The 27,386-nt window shown below is 33.7% G+C and overlaps 1 protein-coding gene across 1 annotated transcript in view; it reads right to left on the bottom strand.

Moving 5' to 3' along the window:
• Positions 1 to 27,386, bottom strand: part of Prp6 (pre-mRNA processing factor 6) — a 251,296-nt gene that overhangs the window by 40,528 nt on the left and 183,382 nt on the right. The window contains exons 17-19 of the mRNA XM_090405026.1: positions 26,409 to 26,502; positions 9,656 to 9,820; positions 333 to 509 (exon numbers count right to left, since the gene is read on the bottom strand). Of these exons, the coding sequence (XP_090261152.1) occupies positions 333 to 509; positions 9,656 to 9,820; positions 26,409 to 26,502 (436 nt within the window). The remainder of the gene's footprint in view (positions 1 to 332; positions 510 to 9,655; positions 9,821 to 26,408; positions 26,503 to 27,386) is intronic.

Here is a 27,386-nt window from a genome sequence, read left to right as displayed (position 1 = left end):
CGTGTGTGTATATATAAACAGCCTATCCATATAATGTATGTGTGCAATATATCTGCCATGATGTCAGCTCATGGTGGAACATATACAATATATGACCCATAATCAGTAAGGGACAGGAGTGCAAAAGATGGAATGGGATGTTTATGTGATCTGAGAGAGAGAGGAGTGATAGCTCATGATGCTATGGCAAATAGATTCAACTCTCACTTTAATAAACTACTAAAAAGTCCAAATAAAAGTATTCGTCAGAGTACTTATTGACCATAATAAGCCAATGAACCTAATACGTGAATGGAAGATTAGATATCAATGTAAAAAATAAAAGTACTTACCCCTAGATTATAAGCTTCCCTAGCTTCATCTGTTTTACCTTCTTGTTCCAAAATTTCACCTTTCATCATCCATAACTTTGCAAAATCTGAATAGAGCTTAATTCCTTCTTCCAGCAGAGTCATTGCTTTTACTAAGTCACCAAGAGCCCATTCCAGTCTTACAGATTTCATCATTACCTAAAGGTAAGGAAACAACTCTTGATCTTCGACACCATTTATTCAGAAAAATGTGTCTACTTAACCTAATTTAATAATTATTTATATTAATTAATCATAACAAATACATGTTTTCTAGGGTCTCCTTGAATTTGCATATGGTATCTATTACTATAACTCCTTTCTAGAGGCTTATCCAAATGATTAACCACTCTTTCCCTCCCTGAAGAATATTTCCTGAAGTTTAATTACATATGATCCTTTATAAGTTTAAAAAAAAAACACCTCTTTGCTATTCTTGTGAAAATATTCTTATAATTCAGATTATTCGATTCCTTAACTTTACAAAGTTCACTCAAGTCCAATCTCACTTGTTTCTAAGGTTTGCAACCTACAGCATTCTTTTCTGCTGCTTTCTCTCTCTCTCTCTCAGGTGTTAATCTATAAATTAACACCTGAATGAATTTGTTATATCATTAAGCTCTTGCTTGATAGTAACTTTACATAATCATTTTCTTTAATAGTAGTCAGTATATAATTATGAGCTGCAGAGATAATGTTCTTATTGGACAATTCATGGAAATATTCTCTCCATCTGTGCTTTACTTTTTGTTTGCTTGTTAACATGTTTCGTTGTCCACCTCTGCATATATAGCTCAGGCTTATATCCTCCTTTAATATGCTTAACTGTATTATAAGCTTATCTAAGACTGTCCTTGTTCACTGTGCATATCATTTCCTTAAGAGCTTTTATTTTCTTCCTTTGACAGATTTTCTGTTTATCTCAGCTCATCATATTTTTGTTCTTTAATCCTAGTTGTTCTTGCAGCAAATTCTTTGGATGTTTTATTTCTTTTTATTATTGCTTGAGTACATTCTTCAAACCAATTTCTCAGCTTACTGCCACAAAAGACTGACTCTCCTTCTGCACTTCCAAAAGCATTAAGTAATTCATAGATATCTCCAAAATTCTGATAATTTTCCACATCTCTGAGTTGTGAACTATTTCTTAGACATACTGAGTGAACACAGAAAAAATATATTAAGTTTAACATCAGATGATGACAACATGGCATGAAATGAGACACATACACAAGCAATATTATCATCAAATTCCTGATCTTACCTGATCTTACTTCATACAATATACACTTGGTATATCATATCTGGAGACTGGTCTTCTACTCTTTTTTCACTCTACTCTCTCTTCCTTCTTACTCCCCCCCCCCCCCACCAGTGCTATTAAAGCAACTTGAGGGCGAGGGGATGACTCTTTCCTCTCAAACTGTAGTTTCCACTATCTACTAAAAAAAGCAGCTGAATTCAGGTCAAGGAGTGGTGGTTGACACTTGACGAAAACTTAACCATTGAAACCGAATGAATTCTAACCAACCTAAAGATACATGCAGGCTCGACTGTTGCCCGGTCAAGCAAGCGTCGCACCCACTATTAGGGAACCAAGATAGTAAAGGCGAAAAATATGCCATTGGAACAAAAACATCACCTAATAGACAGGAAAAACATAACAAGCATAGGAACATGGAATGTAAGAACTCTTCACCAGAAAGGAGCATTGGAAATACCAATGCATGAATTAGACAATTACCGATGGGAAGCGTTTGGACTCTGCGAAACCAGATGGACTGGAAAAGGAGAATTCCACCACGGACAGTACAAAATCTTAACTTCAGGCAGGGAGAACAACAAACACCAAGAAGGAGTAGCACTTATATTAAAACCAAAGGCTCAAAACTCTCTATTGTCCCACAATCCTATCTCACCTAGGATAATTAAAGCAAGATTTAAAACATCAATCGGATCACTAACTATTATTCAAGTATACTCACCAACTTCGACATAATTGGAAGAAGACATTGAGGAGTTCTATATAGATTTGCAAAAAAGCAGTAAAGCAGACATCAAGTCAAGATCTCCTAATTGTAATGGGGGACTTAAACGAAAAAGTAGGCAAAGACTGGGATACCTGGTCAAGAGTAATCGGAAAGTTCGGGAATGGAGAAAGCAATGAATGTGGTGAAAGACTGCTAAACTTCTGCTCAAATAATAGACTAACAATAACCAACACTCTCTTTAAACATCCAAAACCCCAAAGAAAATGGACATGGATATCACCAGACAGACAAACCAAGAATATGATAGACTATATTATTGTAAACCAAAGATGAAAATCAAGTATCCTAAACTACAGATTGTGGATCAGACCATAAGCTAGTATTAGCAAACCTAAGAATAGAGTTAAAATCTGGAAGCACTTTTAGAGTCAAAAGGAGACTGAATGTAAAAAAACTACAAGACAACAATATTGTAAGAAAATATCAACTAGAACTAGATAAAATACTGAAGATACTACCAAAATAGAATATAAACATTGAAGAACATTGGTGCAAATAAAAGGAAATAATATTAAATATCGGCAGAAAAAACAATAGGTTAGAAAGAAAGAGAAAGAGAAAGTAAAAAGGATTGGATCTCGAATGAAGTAAAAAGGTTACGCGATCAAAGGAAAAGCATGAAACTATAACAGAAATGAATATAACAGATTAACCAGAGAAATTAGACAACTAGTTAAAAGAGGCAAGAATAACTGGTTAGAAGAAAAATGTAAAATGGCAGAAAAGCTATCAAAAGAAAATAACCTTCATGGATTATATAAACAAATAGACTAAATTAGTAAGACACAGACAACAAAAATTATAATGATCAAAAACAAAGAGGGACAACTAATTGAAAGTAAAACAAAAAGAATGGCCAGATGGGAAGAATACTTCAAAGATTTATATAATAAAAACAGCTCCCAGGATATTACGATTCCAACCACTGAAATGGAAGAGGAAACAAATATCTTTACCAAAGAAATAAGAGCACACAGCATAGAAAAACTCAAAACTAGGAAAGCACCTGGCATTAATCAAATACATGCAGAATTCTTAAAAGCAGGAAAGAACAACTTTTGGAACCATTAAAACATTATTTGAAAGGATCTACCAAAACAAAGCAGTGCCTACCAGGAGTTATGACTGATTTGGTCCAATTGGAACAAGCCAGTCATAACCCCCTATATACAAAAAAGGAGATAAAACAGAATGCAATAATTACAGAGGCATTAGCCTCCTCAGTATTCCAAGTAAGGTTTTTACGAAAGTACACCAAAAACAAATTACCGTATATTATCGCGTAAAATGCGAAAAATTTATGATAAAAAATACTACTTAAAGTTAGGGGTTCGCATTATACGCAGATCCTAAAAAATATAACATCTTATTAGACTTGCACACACAATATATACTACCTAATGCCTATGCAACCAAATCTACTTGACCCACTTGCATTCGGTGACCATGCACGCATCGTATCTGCGCATAAATGTGCGCTCTGTCGCCGAATGATAGTGCACAGTGAGATAGAGCACAGTTGGGTATATCGGTTTAACCAGAGTTCATTTTAAATATTATTCGTTAAACAAACCTAGCCTGAAAATGAGCCAACAGAAACATAAACGTTCATCTTTTGAAGCAGGATTTAAATTGTGTGTCGTGCAGTTTGCAGAAGAACATAATAACAGTGTTACTAAGAGAGAATTTGGTGTAGCAGAGAGTAATATTAGACTTTGGCGTAAGCAAAAAGACAGTCTTGAAAAAATCCCCAAAACGAAACGTGCCTGTCGTGGAGATGTATCATCCTTTCCAGAACTCGAAGAAGAGCTAAATGAATGGATTTTGATGCAACGACAAGATGGCATTATAGTAACAAGAAATGCAATTCATTTTTGAGCTCTACAACTCAAGAATGGTAAATTCAAGGACACACCAGGTATTTCATCTTTTCTTGCTTCGCCTGGGTGGTGCAACAGATTTATGGAACGCAAAGCATTAACATTACGACACCGAACAAAAATTGCGCAGAAGTTACCAAAAGCAGCTTGAAGAAAAAGTTCAGTCCTTCCTTAAATTTATCATAAAATTACGGAAGTGTCACGGATATAAACTTTCCTAAATTGGCAATATGGATGAGACGCCCATGTACTTTGATATGCCTGGGCATTGAACAGTAAACTCAGTTGGTGAAAAGGGTGTCTTCATAAAAACAACCGGACATGAAAAAACGCATTTTACCGTTGTTCTAGCATGCATGGCAGACAGAACCAAATTAAAGCCGACAGTGATATTTAAAAGGAAGAAAATTCCGAAGCATATGAAATTTCCACCGGGTGTAATTGTTCGAGCCAATCAGAAAGGTTGGATGGATGAAGACGGTGTACAATTGTGGCTGGATCAAGCATGGAACATACGTCTAGGTAGCTTGTTACGTCAACAAAGCATGTTAGTCTGGGATATGTTCCGGGCGCATTTAACGGAAGCAAGCAAAGAGAAAGCACGTGAGCTATGTACAGATCTAGCAGTCATACCGGGTGGTCTAACTTCCGTTTTGCAGCCGCTTGATGTCATCTTGAATAAGCCGTTTAAAGATCACTTAGATGAAAAAATGGAGAGAATGGATGTCATCTGGTTTAGTGAAGATGACAAAGGGTGGGAATTTTCAGAAGCCCGAGTTCAACCTAGTCACCAGCTGGGTTAAAGAAGCATGGAATTCGATACTATCTGAAATGATTCAACGCTCATTTCTTAAATGTGGAATAAGTAATTCAATGGATGGATCCGAAGATCACGTCATATACGAAAGCGAGGATGACGCACAACAAAATGGAGAGCATGAAGACGATGACGACAACTGCTACACTGATGACACAATCCCTACAGATGAATTTATAAATGAAATGTTTGATGACTCAAAAGATGAAGAAGAATTTAAAGGATTTTGACATTTTGTTTTAAAATAAATATTTCTTTCATTAATTCGTATTGTATTATTTATAATGTTATGGAACAAGATTAACAGATCGCATTATACGTGGACATGGCATTTTAGGGCAAGTTTTCAAACAAAATTTCTAGTTCACATTATACGTGGATTGCATTATACGCGATAATATACAGTAAGCCATATATAGAACTGGCACTAGGAGAAGAACAAGCCGGTTTCAGACCAGAGCGAAACACAACTGATCAACTATTCAATTTAAGACAGCTAATAGAAAAGACACTAGAGTACAACCAAAGTTGCTACATAAATTTCATAGACTTTTGTCAGGCATTTGATTCAATCCGTAGAAGAGAACTATGGAAAACTATGGAAGAATTTGGAATTCCAAACAAAACTATAAGAATAATAAAGAATCTATATGAGAAATCTGAAAGTGCAGTACGAATGGAGGACACCTTAACCAACTGGTTCCACACAGAGAGCGGAGTAAGACAGGGATGCAATCTGTCACCAGATCTGTTCAGTCTTACACTGGAAGAAGCAACCAAGAAGGCCTTAAACAATGAAGACTCCAGAATCAAAATATATGGGAAAAATGTGATAAATTTAAAATTTGCAGACAACACTGCATTACTTGCAAGCACAGAAGAAAATCTACAGCAAATTTTTGATAAAATAAAGGAGTGTATAAAATCTGGATTAAACATAAATATAGACAAAACAAAAATTATGCAAATAGGAAAAAGAAGCACCAATCTGAAAATTGAAATTGATAGTAAGAATCTAGAGCAGGTAGAAAACCTCACCTACCTTGGAGGAGTTATTGAGTACAATGGTGAAATTATAAAAGATATAAACAGATGAATCAGTCAAGCATCCCGAACTTTTTCATGACTTAATAAAATATGGAAGTCAAGAGACATCAAACAAATAACAAAAATAAGAATCTATGAAATAATGGTCCTCTCAATACTCCTCTATGGAAGTGAATGCTGGAATCTCAAAAAGGCTGAAGAGAAAAAATTATTAGTTACTGAAATGGGTTCGCTAAGAAGATTACTTGGAGTATCTCTGTTGGATTGACTAAGAAACAAAGACATAAGGAAACGACTAAAATAAGAAATAACAATAATAGACAAAATCCAAGAAAGAAGACTGCGATGGTTTGGCCATGTGACCAGAATGGGAACAGAAAGACTACCATCTAAAGCCCTGAATACAACAATGGAAGGTAGAAAATCCAAAGGACGGCCCAGAATTAGATGGATAGACAAAATAAAAGAGGACCTGAAAACCAAATCACAACAAGAGATACCAAACTGGACAGAATTGTTCGGACTCTCCCGGGACAGACAGAAGTGGAAAGAGTTCATTCAGCCTCATCATCATCCACATAGATGATGAAAGAGAGAAGAAGAAAAAGATAGCAAAGACTGCAAATACAACTCAAAAGATAATAGCAATGCTGAAACAAACTTTGACATGTAAATATAAGAAAGTCATTTTGCCTCTGTACATGGCTTTGATAAGACCCTACTTGGACTATTGTGCACAGGTCTGATATTCTGGTTTACATTGTGATCCTGATATACTGGAGAGAGAGAGGACAAGAAAGAATAAATGGAAGTTGAGAATGAATGCAATCAAAATGGGTGAGAGTTGGATTTTTCTCTCATAGATTGAGTGGTGCATGATTGGAATGGATTGTCAATGGTAGTATGACAGTGACAATGGTAGTGCAGGTAGTATGTGGCCTCCCTCGATGAGTTCCTGATTTCCTGGGAGTCATTCAGATGTAATTTTTTTAAGTGCAGAAAAATAGTGTAAAGATACAGAGATAAACATCCTTAAATTTGTAGTTCATAATCCCTAACCATCTTATGCCAGTTTTTTTTTTTTTTTTGGTACTATCTGAAAAAAAAGAATAAGTATTTTAAGAAATTTAAGGAACAAAAATTAGGGAACTCACAAATCAGTGAAATACAAAATACTGATTTCATTTAATAACAATTTATAAAATGAAAAAATAAAATCAAATGAAATAAATAATACAGAAATCCTCTATACTTTCTAAAATATTTCTTGTTTGGCATTTTTTTTTCATATATATGTATCATTACATAAATTTAGAGAAGAATTTTTCACGAACCTTTATACTTGCTGATATTAAAATTTCAATAATTCAACTTGAAAATTGCTCTCCCATTGTTCAACTGAAGGATTACCTTGATGGACCTGTCCATCAAGGTAATCTCCATGAGTGCAGGTCACAAAGATGCCTCCAACGATCTCAACCTTGAGCCTCTCTCTCTCTTCCATGTTACACCCATAGATTTCACTAGTGGATCTTCCCATCTTGTAGGTGGTCTTCCTGTTTTTCTCTTTATTCTTGGTTGCCAGTTGAGTATTCTATATGTCCATCTGTTATCCCCGAGTCTGTCTATGTGACCTGCCCATCTCATCTTGCTTTCACATACTACAGCTACCACATCTTTTATGCCTGATCTCTTTCTTAGTTCCGTGTTTCTAACATGTTCCATTTTCTGATGTTACAAATCCTGCATTCTACTGCACGCTGAGTTATTCTGAGAGTTTCTTCTTCTTTTCTTGTCGTGTTCCATGTTTCTGATCCATATGTGAGTGATGGAAGTATGTCACTATTAAATAGTTTTGCCTTCGCAGAGATGTCAAGATTTGGATGAGTAAGTGTTTCCTTTGGTCTGCTGAATGATAGCCATGCAGCTTTCTTTCTTTTTTGCTAGTTCTTCAGATTAATCATTATTCATTTTTATTGTTTGTCCTAAGTAATTGTAGGAGTTAACTTGTTCTATAGGGATGTTATCAATACATAGGTGACTGTCATTTGTGTAGATGTTTTGATCCATTTTGTTTTTTCTAGATTCATTTCTAAGCCTATCTTACCTGTTTGTGTATATTTTTTCACCCATTTCTTCAAGGTTTTTTGGGTTGTGGGATATCGGTAACAGATCATCAGCAAACATAAGGATTTGAAGTTTTTCACCATCTATACTTATTCCTCCATTTAGATCTATTTTTTTTTTTTTTTTTTCAGAATATATTCTAAAGTGCTGGTAAATAGATTTGGGGAGAGCACATTGCTTTGACGGACCCTTCTCTTTATATCTATATTTATAGGTTGATCAAATAGTGTTATTTGTGTGGTCTGATTTTTGTTCATTTCTTTTATCATGTGGATGTAAGTAGGATCCACATTTATTTCCAGTAAGGCACTGATGACTGCAAAGTGTTCTATGGTATCAAATGCTTTTTTAAAATTAATAAAGAGGAAACATAGAGGGATTCGGTATTCTCTGCATTTTTTCTGTTAGTTTTGAAATGACTTGGATATGATCTAATGTGGAGAAGCCTCTCCTGAATCCTGCCTGCTCTCTACTGGAGTTGTCTTTGAGAGTGTTTTGGATTCTGTTCAGTATTACTCTGTTCATGATTTTATATATGTAAGAGAGTAGATAGATTGGATGATAGTTTTTTATGTCTTCCTTGTTCCTTTTTTTGAATAGAAGTATGGTTTTTGAGGTCTTCCATTCCTCTGGAATCTTTCTTTCTTTGAAGTATCACGTGAATCTGCCAATGCTTTGAAAATAATTGGTCCACCTTGTTGGATTTCTTCAGCCTTAACATGATCAAGTCCTGAGGCTTTACCTTTTACTCATTTTCTTAAGGGCATATTCTATTTCTTCCGGAAGTACATCTGGTATATTGCTTGGTTTTGGAATGATAGGTTCTGAAACTTGGCACTTTGTTGCATAGAGATCATTATAAAAATTCTGCACAATTTCTTGTATCCTTTTTCTATTAGTGTGTTTTTCTCCATTTTGATCCTGTAAAGCAGATGGAATTGACTGTTTATAATTTAAGTCTTTCTCTATTTTTTCCAGGCTGGTTTTTGCCTGCACTGCTTCTCTTAGTTTTTTATATCCTGAAAGCTTTATAGTCTTCTGGAATTCTTTTCCTTAGTAAGTTACAGATAATTTTGTATTCTAGAAAATTTTCTTCAGGTTTCTTCAGTTCTTTTCTCTTTTTCAGTAGTTCTATAGTTTGAGGTGAGAGTCATTCTTTTTTCTTTTGTTTCACAGGAATTTCTGATTTTTTCTTGCACACGTTGAATTTATTAATAAAGTCAATATAATCATCATTTATTAAGTTTCTTTATTATTTAAGTTTCTTTATTATATAACACACTCTTTTATACTTAAAATTATTTAAGTATAAAAGAGTGTGTTGCAGCTTTTATACTTAAATAATTTTTTAAAAAATCAAATCAAACAATTCATTTTACTTACTCTTGCTGTAGGAGCACTAGCTCTGGCTTTAGCTAATAATAATCTAGCACGTTCATATTCATTATTTTCACTTTCAAGTTTCACAGCTGCAAGCCAGATTTCTTCACTATTAGGGTTGGCTTGAAAGGCTAAAGAAAGAATACTACGAGCAGCTGGAACATCTCCCTAAATGTAAAATACAAGATCAGTTTTGTAATAATCCAATCAACTGCTTTATAAATATATTAATAATTAAAAAAAAAAATTACAACATTTTAATCAAGTTAATTAGCAAAAGCTGCTACTATTCAGATAATTTAAGAGCTTAATAACATATCTGTAACAGACAATCTATGTTTCTTTGAATTCCATAGATGATTTGTTTTCCTGGGCCTACAGAGGATGATCAATATGACCGATACCTTTCCCTATTTCATAATAAACTAAAATTTAAATTACTTGATTTATTCATAGTATCATCACTGTATAAATGCCATCTCGCTACAGCACACACACACACACACACACCGCTACAAGTCACTTGGTATAACAATTACCAAAAATTTCAGACTATAGATACCTTATAGTTAAAGAAATTGCACCAAAAACTATTTCTCTGGTCCCTACAAGTCTGCTATAGTGAGAGATGACTATGCACAATTTATTCGTAATACAAGTTTTTTTCTCAAATACCATCATTGTTAATATCATTCTATCACAGCAGAGTGGAGAGAGGTCACTCTATGCATTCTTCTCACTGTCTATTCTCCTTAATTTTCCTAACAGCTCACACATCCACTGAGACGTGAGGAAAAAAATTAAAGACAGGAAAAATTAAGACGATCTCTAGTCTTCTTGAATGGAGATTGTTGATATCAGTGAGGTAAATTAGGAGATAGATGTTATTTCATGCCTAAATTCAAAACCATGTGAGCCTGGTATGAGTAAAATTAAAGATGGAAATAAATGATGGAGAAAGGTCCTAAATGACCATTTGGTACTGATTACTTCAAAGTTTGAAATAACCCTAGCTCTGGAAATTTCTTCTCTCCCAAAAAAGTCATATCAAGTACTTGAATTCTCTATTAGATGAAACTGTCAAATTCTCTAACAGTGAAGCCACCTTCCTCAGTGACTTTCATGTCCATGACTAACTAGCTCACTTTTCCCATTCCATTCACAAGCTGAAAGAAGCAGAGGTATTTGCTGTAAACAATGACAAAGCAAAATAATTCCTTTCCTAACCAGAATTCCTGACAATTCTCTCTAATGATCCCAACATGCCAGATCTTTTCTTAACAGTTCCTCATCCCTGTACAATGTTGAGATGACCACTACTCTTGGTAAGTCAGATCAGAATTTCATTCAAGTTTCATCTCTAGTGGAATGCCCTCATTTCTCAGCAATAGTTAGACTTCTGTTCTTGATTCAAATACTTGTTTTGATTTTGTTACAAAATAGTATCTGTGTTGGAATGAAGACCTTCATTCCTACCATTTTATTAATATTCAAGCCATGGTTTTCTAAAAACTGTGCCATAACAGCCAAAGAAAAGAAAACAGCTTAATAGTCATTAACATAGCTAAGTCTGACTGTGAAAAGCTAAATGTAGAAAATTCTGGTCTCTTGGAAAAGCTGTTGAGTGCAACTTTTGTCTATCTGTGCTTCCACCTCTTTCTCACACAAATGTACCATTGCAACGTCACCTAAAGATGAAACTAATCTCTTGCTACAATTCTTCTCATGCAACTCCTGCATATATGACTAAGGCAAATCACCTCCTTTACCTGGAACATTGTATTACATGCCTCCTGCGACATTCTGCCAGAAAGACATCTTGAAAAATCTGGATACCAATAAAGCTTTCTGTCCTGACAGAATCCCACCAAATGTGCTACTAAACCAATATGTGTTCTTTATCATCTACACACTGTATCAACTATTCCCTACATTTTTTTTTTTTTTTTTTGTCATGAGTCTCCTATGTGATAATTTTATTACAAACCACCAAGTCTATATTCTCTGAAATTTGCTGGCAAGGCTTGGGTGTTGTTTCCTGCAGTCCTATAAAACATTTCCAGTATTATTCTTTTATAAGTGATACTGATATAATATGAATTATTATTATTAAATACCCATACCTGCTCTGGTCTTTGAGAATGAAAAGAACACTATGGAAAATATATTTATGTAGCATACTATGATGCATGATAGCAAATCCTTAAACATAATATTAATATGTAGTTATAAATCAAAATGAAACATACATTTGATGTCATTGTCAGGCCTGTTTAGCTGAACAAAGTATAGCAATATATGGTTGAATGGAAGACATACAGAATCTCAAATGTGGTTGTGAATCAAGTTTGTTCCATTATGACAGACAGATTTTCACAGCTTTTTTTTTAATGTGAAATATCTTTATGCACATACATCATTAATTTTCAACATAAACATGCATGTATGTCACAAAATTGGGTGACTAAAGTAACCAGATCATCGTTCCCCCCCCCCTCTGCCACCACCCCCAGTTAGCTATGACAGTATGTACCAGTCTCTGCCTAGTACTGTTTCAGCATGGATAACTGGCTGGCTTCCTCTCATTTTGTGACAACTCAAGTTCCACTTGACCGGTTTGAAAAATTCAAACTGTAGCGATTTTCTTTTACCATTATGGGTAAGAAAATTTAAAAATTGTGGGGAAAAAAAAAAAAATCATAGTTTTAGACTACCATGACAAGCTTATTATAATCATCATGATTAGCATCAATTTCCCGATACATACCCTCAAGGTGCATAGACAGGTAATACATGATTAAGTTTACATTATTACTGATCTCCTATTAACAATTTTCTTCCAAATTAGTCAATTAGTTGTCAGAGTCTGGATATTGTCATATTTAATATTTTGGTCTTCTAGGGAACTTCTATCCTCAAGGGCTCATTTTAGTGAGTACGGGAGTGGCAAACCTGAGGTACTTGATGCTGGAGCATACCTTACTTCAGGTAATATACATCTGTATATTATCTATAGGATGGTCCCCTACTCTTATTTCTTTCTGCTCTTCTTGTTTCTTCCTCCCCAGTGCTATTAGAGTATTTGAGGGCTAGGGGTGAATCGTTTTATGTTCTTCATACATAGAAGGCAATGGGAAACCACTGCTTCTACGTTTCTCTGGTTTGGATGAGCAGCAAGGATCAAAATGATGAGCAATGCAAAGTTCAGGATGGGACACCTGGGTCTGGAATGCAACTGGCTACCAAGGGAGGTCACTTATTCCAGTATAGATATTGACAAGAATGCATGTCAATCATATGAATCATCTCTACTAAAGCCTGTGGGAGGTGGAGAAGAGGAAAAAGTAAAATATACATATGGAAAAGAGGCTAAAAGCAAATTTCACATTGGATCTTGGAATGTGAATACCTTACTTCAAACTGGAAGATTGGAGATTGCAAAAATGGAGATGTTAAGATTGAAAATAGATGTTCTGGGAATGGCTGAGGTGAGATGGAAAGGAAAAGAAGATTTTAGAACAGAGGATGGAATGAGAGTAATTTACTCAGGAGGAGAGGAGAAACATCAAGCAGGTGTAAGTACAATACTGAATAAACAAGTGGCAGGATATGTGGAAGGCTACTGGCAAATCTCAGACAGAGTTTTGGTGGTAAAGATGACAGCAAAACAAAGAAATATTTTATTTATTCAGATATATTTACCTACTTGTGATTATGAGGATGTAGAGAGAGTTTATGGTGATATAGAAAAGTGTTTGAAATGTAAAGACACAAAAAATATAATTATAATAGAGAGTGATATGAATGCAAAAACTGGAAGAGGAAGATATTGTTGGGCTATATGGATTGGGAGTGAGAAATGAAAGAGGAGATATGTTGTTGGATTTCTGTAGAAAACATGATTTGACAATTATGAACACTTGGTTTAAAAAACATCCAAGAAGATTGTATATGTGGAAAGCCCCAGGGGAGGATATAAATAATAGAAGAAATCAGATAGATTATGTTTTGATAAACAAAAGATATAGAAATAATATAAAAGATGTGACAACATATCCAGGAGCAGACAGTAATACAGATCATATATTGTTATCAACTAAGATGAATTTTAAGTTTAAAAAAGTAATTACAAAGAAACAAAATAAATCATGGAATATAGAGCAGCTGGAAATACCAAATATGGCGAATAAATTCACAAAGAAAGTAGAGAAAGAAACAAAGGAGAGAAATATACAAGTAAGTGATAATGTAAGTGAAAAATGGAAGATTCTGAAGGAAAGCATAATTACTGCTACAAAATACATTTAGCTAAAAAAAGAGGAGGAAAGAGAGAAAAGAAAAACACCATGGATAACAGAAAGTATTTTGAGAAAAATAACAAAAAGAAGAAAACTAGTTAATAGTAAAACAGAGGAGGAAAAAAAGCAGTATAGACTTGAATAGGGAGTTACAAAGAGAGATAAGAAGGAAAAAGGAAGAGTGGTTAGATGAAATGAGTAAAGACTCAACAGCAAAGGCAGAAAGAAATGACATAAAAGGTGTTTATAAAAACACTAATATGATGACAGGAAGGAGAAAGATACAAAAGTTTGGAGCAGTCAAGAATGAAAGAGGTCAAATTTTGATAGAAAAAGAGAAGATATTACAGAGATGGGAGGAATATGTAGGAAGACAGAGAAAGAGGAGAAAATCAAATGAAAGAGTATAGTGGGCAGAGGTTATACATCATGAGGGAGGAATTGAATCTAGCAATTCAAAAGATGAAAGAAGGAAAACCACAACAGATGGTATACAGAACTTATAAGAAATATAGGTGAAAAAGGTAAGGAACAGTTATGGCAAATTATTAATGGAATTTACAAAGGACAAGAATTGCCAGAGGAGTTTAGAAGATCAATTTTTATCTCCATTTAAAAAAAGATGGGAGTTTTAGACTGTAATAATTTTAGAATGATAAGTCTTATAACTCACACAGCAAAAATTCTGGCACAAATAATTTTGGAGAGAATTAAGAGTAAAATAGAAAAAGAAATGAATGAAGAACAGTTTGGTTTCCGAACCAACAGAGGAACTAGAGAGGCTATAACTTGTCTAAGAATTATTGGGGAGAAAACACTAAATTATGGTGGAAAGGTGTTTTGGGGGTTTCTAGATTTTGAAAAGGCATTTGATACAGTGAAACATAAAAGGCTTTTTGATATTCTAGAAAATATTGATACTGACTCGTATGATTTGAAAATCTTAAAGAGAATATATTGGATGCAAACAGCGTCAGTATGTGTAAATGGAGAGGAAACAGAAGAATTCCTGGTGGAAAGAGAGAGAGGAGTTAGACAAGGATGTAAGTTATCACTATTATTATTTAACCTTTATACTGAACAGATGTTTAGAGAGGAATAAAAATTAAGGCAGTGTTTCTCAAAGTGTGGTACGCGAAAGGTCGTTAGGGGGTACGTGGCAATTTTCGGCTATGCATAATTATAAAGGAGTCATATTTTTCAACAAACAGTGCAATTAGAGACAACAGGGATAAAATGACACTAACTAATGAATCACATCCCCACTCCAACAGAAACCTGTATAGACCAAGCAAAACCATATGTTGCCAGTGGAACATATGGTTTTGCTTGACACCATCCCCTTCGTTAACATGTTAAAACTAAGAAATATATAGTGAATGTGTTTCAGATATTATGGAATTCGGTTGAAGGGAATTAGCATTTCAGCTCAACTGTTGAAATGATAATTTGTCTTTGGTTCGTGCGATCTTTTGTTAATACTGCACCAATCATATGCAATTCTTTGCTGCTCTACGTATCTCAAGTCTTGTAAATTACTGGTAATTTTTGCTTGAAATAATGGGAAAGAAGATGATGCTATTTGGGTACATGACTTTGACGATGCACATAAAGAAACTGCTCTCGATGCCAAAAGTAGTGATAGTGAGTAGGAGCTTCTTGGTAAGTCGCACCATTTTCAGTTTTTTTCTGAAAACTTTAGTTTCTGAAAATTCCACACATATCTCACAACACGATTTTTTAGTTTTAATTTAGGGAAAAAAGAGTTATATTCGAGTAAATACAGTATTTTTTTTTAGCTTTCAAATTCTTATGTATGGATCATTGGTTAAAGATTGGACTTATAAAACCCCCAAAAGAGAGCAATATAGCAAATACAAGTAGCTGTAAACAACAAGAAAACGCTGATATTGCATTTGGATTAAATGAAATTGATGAGTGTGTCGTCTGACATCTCTAGAGAGCCAAAATTTAAAAATAAATCATATTTTTTGCTTACATGAACATATAAATTCAAATAAAATAGATATTTAATTTTAATTAATTGGGAGATGCTACTAATGGCTTAGTTAAGTATGTTTGAGCGTGGTTAGTAGTTGGAAGGGGACCTATCGTTCGATGCTGTTGGCACACTCTCCCTCGATAAGTCTTTGGACTCCCTGGAGGTGTCAAATACTACTACTACTAATAATAATAATGATAATGAGCAGGAAAATAGGAGATAATGCAAAGATAAGATGTGGAGGAAAGATTTCAATATTTAGATAGTTGGATCTTGGAGAAAGGAACTTCAGAGTTGGACATTAGAAATAGAATAGATAAAGCTAAATCGACATTTATGGAAATGAAGAGAATTTTAATAAATACGAATATTAAAATAGGTGTGAAAATTGGAATAGTTAAATCTGGAGTATTGCAAGTTATGGAAGTGAGTCATGGACACTCACAAAGAGAGATATAGAAAGAATTAATGCATTGGAAATGTGGTGTTATAGAAAGATGGAAAGAACACTGCTTAAAAACATTTTGCAAAGAAAGACCAGATTTGCAGGACATCTTCTGAGAGATTCCTCAGGACATCTGACAAGAACTATATTACAAGGGAAAGTTGAAGGGAAGAGAAGACGTGGAAAGACAACCAAAGAGTGGTTTAATGACATTGTGGAATGGACTGGTTTAAGAATGACGGAGGCAACAGACCGAGAGAAATGGAGAAGAGCTGCTCATCTGCTGCAACCCTCTTTTTAGAGGATGCTACTGGACTTTTTAGAGGGAACTTCTGACTGAATCAATCTGCCTAGATCTCGGCCTTTCTCTTGGAATCAAACATCCTCCTCCACTATTCTGTTTAAGTGATCAGATTAGCTCTGCTCACACAATCGTGAATGTTAACAATTTCAAGTTTTTTCCTAATATCCTCATTTTTAATATGATTCTGCCATTGATTCCATCTGTTCACTCCCTACCTTTTCTCAGGACTCTCATATCTATGGTCTCTAGTCCTTGATCAAATGCTTTATTTCTAACCCAATTCTAAAATCCATAACTTAAAACTAGTTTGAATACTGTTTTGTATACTGCTGGTTTAGTGTTTTGGCTAATTTCTCTCTTATGTCATATAAATTTATTCACAAAGCTTCAAAGCTTATAAGGCTCATTTAAATATATCTAAACCAAAGAATACTGCAGGATATTAATGAAAATGTTGAGAACATTCAAAAATAATGAAAAATATTGCTTCTGGAAAACTATCAGCCAACTACAAGTCAGGAATAACCATCTGAAAGCTCTGCTAGTTCAGATTCACATGTGATGTGAAAAATGTTCTCTTGATCAAAAATGTTTGGAACTTTCTTAAGAACTTACCTCCTGCTTTGTGTTATTTCAATCACAACAAACATCATTCCACAAACACATAGAGAAAGAGTTTGAAAGAAGATTTTGGAATAACGAGGCTGGTGCAATTTGCTTGATTTGTGATAATCTGTGGTAGAAAAATTATAGGAAAAGTCCTTTGGTGAATGAAATTATACTTCAGGATTTCTAAATGAAATTGCGGATAACATGAATGTTTGCAATAAGTGCCAAGCATTTTTGCAAAACAATTCAATCCCAGTGCTACTGAGGTCCAGCAGATTTTCTTATCCACCAATACAAGATCATTTGCCCAAATTCCCAAATTGATCTTGCCATTGAATACTTAATTTTGCTGAGACTCCTGTTTATGCAAATAAGATATACAAGGCAGTGGATAATGGTAATATGGTATCTTGAGTCAAATTATAAATGTTCCTACATCTGAACACCATGGCTACTGCTTACTGTGAAGCGTGGATGAAAAACACTATATTAATGTACATTAGCATGAGGAGTGTCAATAAAGCATGAAGACATATACGAAGGAAGACAATCATAGCTACTGAAGACAGCCAGATAGTTCATCAACAGGCACTAGTCTAAAGTGATTATAATATCTCTCAGATGTGAACTGTAGACTAAAATACACAAAGATTATTGAAGAAAATTGAAAGAGTTTGAGAACAGGAATCAAACCTTGGAGATTCAGTGGCAAGCCTTGAAGAAAATTATTGATTCAGCAGGAGAGGCATGTGGTGAGGTTGTCTGCAAGTTCTGAAAAATCAGAACTCCATGGTGGATACAGGAAGTTAAAGAGGCAGTGAAGGAAAAGAAGAAAGCATACCAAAAGTTCCTGGCAAATAAGTCAGCTTGTGCTCTTAGAGAATACAGAGACCAATGTAAGAATGCTAAACACTGTGTAAAACTAGCTAAACAAACATCATTGGAGGATTTTGGCAAGAACATAGAAAATAAATATCAAGAAGGTGGTAAGATATTCTGGAGGTTGTTGGAGAAGCTTAGAAATGGAGGAAAGAGTGCTGTAAAAGGAATTAGAGATGATAAAGAGGTCACATGAAAATGGGGGAAAAAGATATCCTTGCAGTATGGAATAATTATTTCGAAAAATTGCTAAATGAAACAAGCAGTGACAGCACAGTGGTAAAAAACACTCAACAGGCATACAGTCAGCAATACATATCCATAATTGAAGTAGAAAAAGCCAACAAAGGCTTGAAATGTGGAAAGGCAGCAGGAGTAGATGATATTTGACCAGAAATACTGAAGTATTATTAAATTGTGAATGAAGATATTTATAATTAATAATACTTCATAATTAATATGATCTACCATATCATAAGCAGGACTTTTTTACATTTATTTTGTTAGTCTCTTGCTTATAAAATGTTATTCATGTAATTCCTTTTTGAGTTTTGTTAGTTAATTTTATTTATGTAATTTTAGAATATATCATACACATGAAAAGGCTCTGTATTCAAGTGTCATTTATTTTATTTGCTTTATTCCTTTAATAATAATATAAGAAACTGTGATGTATGTAATTTTAATATATCCAGAAGATTCCTTGTGATATCACTTGATTGGTTGTTGTGGGAAATCATGCAAATTTCTCCTAGCACATGTTGGAGTGTGAACTACTATATACCAAGGGAAAAGCAAGTTCGATGTGAGCAAAACGGTGAGGACCAGTTACTGGAGGGAAAAAGGAACAAGTGGACACAAAAACAAAAGTAAAAAAAGAGAAAATGAGTGGGGGAGTATAGAGAACGGTAGCTAGAGACTGAAGGGGGATTTTAACGTGGCGAAAACGGAATAGAAAGGACCTGGAATCGCTTGGCATTTTAACTTACCTTTTTTGGAGTTGGATTTCTACCAAAACTTCATAACGGCTAGCAGTGAAAAAGTGCAGGACATAGGATAATATGGATAAGAAATGGAAGAAATGGGTAGATAATTTAAACCAAGTGCAAAAAGGTTATATTCTCCTGAGTCTATAAATCAATTGCAGAAATAGATGATTCTTTTAAGTTTGTGTTACCACAAAGTAAAAGTCAGCAAGGAATTATAAGGAGATCGAACAACATCTTTAAAGATGTTGTTCGATCTCCTTATAATGTGATGAAGCTATATCCTAGTAAGATTACCTTTACTATACTTAGTGAGAAGTAATGAAAATTAATTCTGCCGAAAGTAATTTATTTCTAGTTGCTGTATTCAGCGAGTCGAGATCGAATGTGTGATGTGCTAAGATTTTTCCCTCTTCAAGTGGCAAATGCTATATTAATGATTTAAGTGTTCATTGACTAAATGAGAATATTGATAAGCCTATTTGTTGTAATTTAGGAATCTCAAACTTACAAGAACTAATTTTGATTGACTGAGCTTAGAGAAATACAAATGAATGTCTGATGGTTCATGAATTGTATTCTTTCTGAAAATCTTGAATGGATTTGATATTTAAAATGTTTTGAGATGTAACTTTATTCAGAGTCGAGATGTGATAGAAGTTCTTTGTAACAAGAAGAATAAGATCTGTTAATATAGTTTTTAATTATACATTTTAAGCTCGGCTGAGTAGTATAATAGTATCTTAATGAGAGTTTTATATTCGTTTAATTGTAATGTCCCTGTTGGAAGATTGTGTTATGATTTATTGTTTATCAATTATATGTGACACTGCATTAAATGTTTTTTTTTTTTTTTTTTTTTTATCTAAGATCAATCTCGAGTTTGCCTGATTTTCTTTCACTGACCCGATCATTAAACATTTCGAACCAAAAGCGGGAGCTCTGCTTAATAGTGAGAACCTTGGCCTAAAATCAGCTTTATAATAACCTGGTACAGTTGAAGGTTGATTTATCAAAGTTGCTCATGCAATTCAGAACATAGAGTGGCGCAGTATAATACAAATTTTCTTTATGTTCGGATGATATATCAGCCTACAACTAGTTAAATACTAACGAGAGAGAACTATAAGACAATAAAACTTGAATGAGCAGTAGCTACGATCCAACAGTATGGTGGTACAAAAGTCTTACAGTGGTTGCTCTGCATAGTTCAGAAGGCCTGGATAGAGGAACGAATTCCTGATGATTGGAGTAGAGCTCTCATAGTATCCACATATAAAAAGGGAAATAAAACTGAATGTGATAATTACAGAGGTATTTCCCCACTGAGTGTTCCTGGTAAGATTTATGCAAGTATACTTGAGAAATGGTTGAAAAGGATTGTGGAAGAAAAGCTTGGTGAAGAACAAGCTGGATTCAGACCAAATAGAGGCTGTCAGGATCAGATCTTCACTTTACGATAAATACTTGAGAAAGCCTGGGAATATAACAAAGATCTGTATTTAAGTTTTGTAGATCTGGAAAAGGCATATGACACAGTGCCAAGAGAGAAGTTATTCAATACGCTACAGTTATATGGTGTCCATGGGGCATTATATCAAGCAATACTTAGTCTTTATTTGAGTTGTAAGTCAGCAGTTAAAATTGAAGGAAGTACAGGAAGATAGTTTAATGTTAAATCTGGTGTGAGACAAGGATGTACATTATCTCCTCTGTTATTCATGATCTATGGATCACATTATGAAAGAAAGTGGTATTAAACATGATATCAAAATTGGAGATGTTAATCAGCTCTTTGCTTTATGTGGATGATGTTATACTTCTAAATAAAATCTGCTAGAAGTGTGCAAGATTTGCTGACTAAATTGAATAATTGTAATAGATATGTTATGAAGGTCAGCAATACAAAGACAATGAAAATAGGTAGAATCGTTGAAATGTCAACTGCGCTGTGAATGGAGAACCTGTGGAACAAGTAAAACATTTCAACTACTTAGGCACAATTTTTAGTGAAAATGGTAAATTAAATATGGAAATAGACAACAGAATCAACAAAGCTGGTATGGTAGGAAGTGAACTGAATAAATTTATATGGAATAATAGAGAAATTAGTCGGAACACTAAATTAGCTGTATACAAGACAGTTTTCAAACCAGTTTTAACTTATGGATCTGAGAGCTGGGTCAGAAGTAAAACATTTCACCTAAGACTAGAGACCGCAAATATGAGTCCTGAGAAAGATTAGAAGTGTGAACAGATGGCATCAATGGCAATATCATATTAAAAACGAGGATATTAGGAAAGAACTTGACATTGTCAGCATCCAGGAATGCGTTAGAAGAGCTAATCTCAGATGGTATATTCACTTAAACAGAATGGGCAAGGAAAGATTAGCAAAACAAGTGTTCTCTGCCAGAAAAAATGATGGATGGAAGATCAAGATATAAGTGGATCAATATGGTACAAAGTACTTAGACAATAGAAATATAAGATCTGATAATGTTGGAGTCTTGGCAAGTAACAGACTGATTTGGAGGAAAATTGTTATATAGGAAGTCGATAATGATGTAAATTTTTCATGTAGTACTATCATATCCTGTACACCCCTTGAGGGTACATGACAGGTTGACGATGATGATGATAAAGAAAGAACTCAGGAAGAAGCGGTGCAATGCATTCACAATCCATTATGCTGTCTTGGAACTGAATCCATCTTAGGACAATACTGATATGCTGTTTATGCAGAAGAATATTTTTGTGCTGCTTACATCATACATACCTTAACAAGCCAAACAGATAAATGAGCAATCTGCAACAACAATTAATATCGATGAATAAACACCCTGAATTCAAAATTGTCAAAATCACGAGAAAGTTCAGCATAGATGCATTATATTCTGTAGTGATCATTAGCCTAGTAGGAGCTTAATATTCACTACACCAACCAATTTGGCCAGTGGAGCAATAATGAGTAAAGAACATGACCAAACAGCTGAATAAAGAAGAATAGCAAGAGGATCTACTGATATATGAGAGGAGAAATGGTTTGACAAATATCAAGCATGATTTTAGTTCAATTTGTATATAACTATAGTCATGAAAAATGCTTACCTGCTGAGTTATCTATGACTACTATCATAACTACATTATGGTATCTGATGTGAATGAATATAAGCAGGAGATGGTTATTTTCCATATACCATTTGAAGATGAAGAAAATGAAATTTTAGCTGAGATGAAGTTCAAGGAGACATGTGATCAAAATGAGACTTTAATATTGGACCTCAGTAAAGAATTTGAATATGGTCTGGATATATGTAAATCTGCCATGAAATATGTCTTGACATTAATGAAGAAGATACAACATCTGAAGATGTAGCTAGTCTGATTTCTCATATACTGCTGAGCCTGATCTGCCAACTTTTATAATCAGCCTGGTAGAAAAATTAATGCAGATCTTAAAATGGCTACAAATTGAGTGTAGCCATTTTAAGATCTGTTTAAGATAACTAAGATGGTCATGTGTATTCACACGACTGAGTAATGACATCTTTTGAGAGAACATCATGCTACACATTGCTACCATAATTCGATCCAACTTCAAAAAAAGTCCATAGATGGCATCTGTTAATGTGTGTATACATTTTTTTGATGGACTCTGTATAGATGTCTCTGGTAGATTAACAAATAGAGCTTTGAGTCAATTCGCAAGCAGAGAATTTGAAGACTGCACATCCAATATTAAACAACTTTGGATCAAATTTCAAAGTGTTCTGGAAGTTTGGCTCACTAGCCAAAAACGAGGCAGCCAGTACACCCAATCACATAAGATAGGTGATAACCTAATTCTGCTTAGATGCCACATGACCAATGTTTTCGAATAAAATGATGTCAACTAAATGAAATCACTTTCCACCTCATCAAGTGAACTATAATCATACATAAATCTCAAGGAAGAAAGTTTGATTCAGAGTAACTGATATAAATGGAATTTGCACTGTTCATCCTACTGATGATGATCTTTCAAAGATGGACTGAGAAATGCATGCACAGGCGACAGTGCCTCTTCAAAAGAAATTTGAAAAGTTAGTGAGTAATCCATTGAGAACTATACAAGGCACTTTACTCAAGTTTGTCAAAGACTTATCTGTTATTAGAAAAGACTCATCTTTCTCTTAATTGTCAGTCATCCTGGAAATCTCCCAAACGCAGTTACTCAGCACTGCCAGATATTAATGCTCTCTAAAACTTAGCTAAATAATGACAAGTGTATTAGCAAATCAAGCAAGATGGCTGAGTCTGTGGAGTTGAAATATACCAAAACAAGAACAATAATGCACACTGTATTATGCCAATCTCAGTATTTTTTTTACAGACAAATGACAGGAATATCTGTAGGCATCAAGCCAGTGGGAGATATTTGTGCTGCTGAGTGTCTTTTGCCTAATGGACAAATTGTTCTCAACACGGACATATACATTTCTACAAACTATTTTTGAGAGAAATTTGTGACATGAAATTAAGAATTATCTACATGTTAACACAAGAAAAGTATATTTAATATACTGCCAGATATTTCAGTTTGCAAATAACAAACTATCATCAGAAATACCTGAGAATATCTTAAATATACTTTTCTTGTGATAACATGTAGATAATTCTTAATTTCTACAAGCTAATTGATTAAAGATATGATAATTTCATTCATTTTGTTCTTTTGACTTATATCACTGAAGGTGCTGTGCTGTTGAAGAAAAATTATCAAATATCGCTGATTCTAAATGGTAAACACTGATTTCTCTGATCCTAATTCATGCCTGTAAATTTTCTACAAGAGAAGTTTGACCTCACTATGAACACAGATCCTGCTATAGCAATGACAAGAAGCAGTATTTCTTATATATGCATTTTTCATGTGGAGATCACATAACTTGCAATCACAACCCTGATATTTTAGTTATCATAAATCAATTGTATTTAATATTCCAAAAATTACATTAAAAATTACATAAAAAATAAATTACATAAAATAACTTTTTTTTCTTTAATAATAATAATAATAATAATAATATATATATATATAAATAAATAAATAAAAAATAAATTAAATTCTACAGAAATGTAGAATGTTGTTTGTATGTGCCCAGCACACACTTAAAACAGATATTCTTGTTTAAACCAAAGCCAAAAGTTTATATAAGATTTTCAGTGTGGAATAAACATTGAAGTTTGAATGATGTTGATATATCAAAAGGTTTTCTTTTTCTGCCAGTTTCAGGTTATCAGCTACTGCCACAAATAACTCATCAAATAGATTACAAATCCAGTTCAGATTTTTTAATATTTATGGAAAAAACTTTCTCAAAGTAACTTGCAAAAAGTTTAGATACCCTTTAATATTTTTTTTAACAACTTGGTTCCAAAATAATTTCATTTTCAGCTAAAAGTCCAAAATGCTAAAACATACTGTTATTTTGCTCCATCTGTACAAATTCACAACATAGAGATCAGTATAAGTTAAATCAAAAATGTCTACACTAATCATATTCATTATTATAGACAATAAAGCAGCATACTTTCCTCTGATTTACCTTCATTCAAGTAACATTCAAACAGAATTAAAATGGCTAGATTAGAAAACATCCATGATTACTCTGTAATAATACATTCAACATTGTCATATCATGTATTCAGCGAGATACTGTGTGGTTGGAAGAAGGTATCACATCCAATTTCTTTGCCAAATATATACCTAATCATAAATTTCTCAAAGGAGAAAATTAAATTTTCTTGACTAGAATAGGATTCTCCAGCTTTTGCTATTTCACAGCCTTACTAAGTAAGATGCCTCAAGTGCTTTTCACTGTTCTTGATTTCTGAGTGATAAACACACAAATCAATATTTAGCTGTTTTGGGTATTTGCAATTTCCGCTTAAAAAATCAGCTGGCTTTACTGCACAATTTTCATGTATTGTTTCTAAATGACAAGAAAAGAGGGAACGTTTTAAACAATTATAGGTGAGCACTTCTCCACAAATGACACACTGTAGGAATGAATAGTCCTCATCTTCAAGAAATGAAAAGCCAAATTTAATATCATAATCACTATATTTCTTCTTTTTTAATATTCATTTTCATGCCAATATTTTGAGCATCTTTATATAGTAATGTGGGACTTTTGACCAGCTGAATGAATTTTATAGGTTTTTATGAAGGTCATCATCTTAGAACAAATTTGAGGAATGATTTTCATGCTCCTCATTGACTTGTATTTCAACATTATTTTTCATGATTCTAGTCTTCAAAAAATAGTCATAATGACTGTTAAAGTTTAAAAACACTATGAATCCATAGTACTGTATAGCATTAAAATCCAACACAGTATGATGCAGCATAACAATAGCAACATTTACCAGGGTTTGCCTGAGACGTGACTGAATATTTATTTATTCTTTTATATATTTTATATTCTTTATATACATAAATTTATATTTATTCTTTGATTTTATATATTTATTTATTTTAAGCTAATTTTTTTTTTGGACTTACTCTTCCTCACAGATTGCAATGAGTTGAGAATCAGGCTTTGATTTTTTTATAGTTTACATGCACATTGCTGAAAGCATTCTCTCTAGATCAGCAAGAAAAAGCAGCACTCTGCATTGGTTATTACAGTAACATTCTGTTTGTACACATAATGAAGTAATTTCATTTTTATGCATGTTATTTCTTAAGCAACATACAACATCATTAAGAGGCATGGCTTTATAAAGTGTTTTCTATGTCTGACAGAGCAATTCTTCTTTTAAACACACACATCCTCCTTACCTTTCCCACCATGACAAAATAAGTGAGAACATCATGCATTTGTAATAGTTCAGATTATTAAAGTTCAGTTTAATAATGTTAAACTGAAAATAGTTCAGTTTAACATTATTAAAGTTCCATAAAACATCCTTCAAAGTTCTGAAATTTAAAATTGGGCAATTCCCAATTTTTTATTCTAAAAAACTGGTAGGTATAATACTTTAAATAACAAATATACAAAGATTCTGAAAGAACAATATGCAACTCTGTTAAATAGTACATGCTACTAACAAATATACATATTGGAATTAACATATTTAAACAAATTTTTTCATACCAGAAAGTTTATTTGCATTATATTACAGGAATCAAAGTAATTATAAGTAATCGTGATAACTATTATTAATAAAATTATGTGTACTTACTGCTAACCACTTGGATTTAGCTCCCATCAACCAAAGCACTTCTGCTTTTGGGCAATGAGCAACAGCACGTTGCAGAAGTGTTTCCAGAGATTCTCTATTAGTCAATAAATAATTTTAAAAAAGCCAAAAAGCTGCTTTACATATAAAGTATACACAAAATATGATTAGAATTAGGAGCACAGTAATGAATTTTGATGTCTGACAATAGAAAAATGCAGTTACATTTATTATATGAGGGTGGTCTGAAAAGTTCTCGGCCTCAACCATAGATGGCAACACTATCGGCTAGATTTTTTTTTTTTCTAAGTTGGTATATCTGTAATAATCATTCATGTAAAATTGCAAGTCATTCTATCAAGTAGTTTGTTTTATATAGCTGTCTGAAGCAAAAGTGTTGTCTGTTTCCCTTGAAATGGATAAAATTGAGTATCGTGCGTTAGAAAATTCTTTGTAAAAAAAGGTTTAATGCCAAAAGAAATCCATTAGAAGTTCATAAATTTATGGAACATAAATATAAACATGGCCGTACCAGCCTTGAAGATGATCCACATGAAGGATGTCCAAAAAGTGTAACAACACCAGAAATCATTCATCAAGTGCACGATATGGCAATGGATGACCAGCGAGTCAAAGTGCATGAAATTGTTGAGACTATAGGCATTTCAAAAGAACGTGTAGGATATATTTTGCATGAAGAATTGCAAATGAAAAAGCTTTGCGCAAGATAGGTGCAGCACTTGCTCACAGCAGATCAAAAACGTACTCGCATGAAAATCTGAACAGTGTTTGGAGTGTTTTAACAAGAATAAAACTGATTTTGTGCATCAATTTTTTACTATGGCTGAAACTTAGATTCACCATTACACACACAGAATCCAAACAGCAGTCAAAACAGTGAACAGAAGCTAGTTGTTCAGCGTCAAAAAGACGACGTCGGTTCCATCAGCAGGAAAGGTCATGGCATTGATGTTTTGGGAT

The sequence above is a fragment of the Typopeltis vanoorti genome, chromosome 15 (genome assembly GCF_054136105.1).
Source record: "Typopeltis vanoorti isolate ZY-2024b chromosome 15, IOZ_Tvanoo_1.0, whole genome shotgun sequence".
NCBI lineage: Eukaryota > Metazoa > Arthropoda > Arachnida > Uropygi > Thelyphonidae > Typopeltis > Typopeltis vanoorti.
Note: the sequence above shows the minus strand (reverse complement) of the source record. Positions and strands in the feature narration are given on the sequence as shown.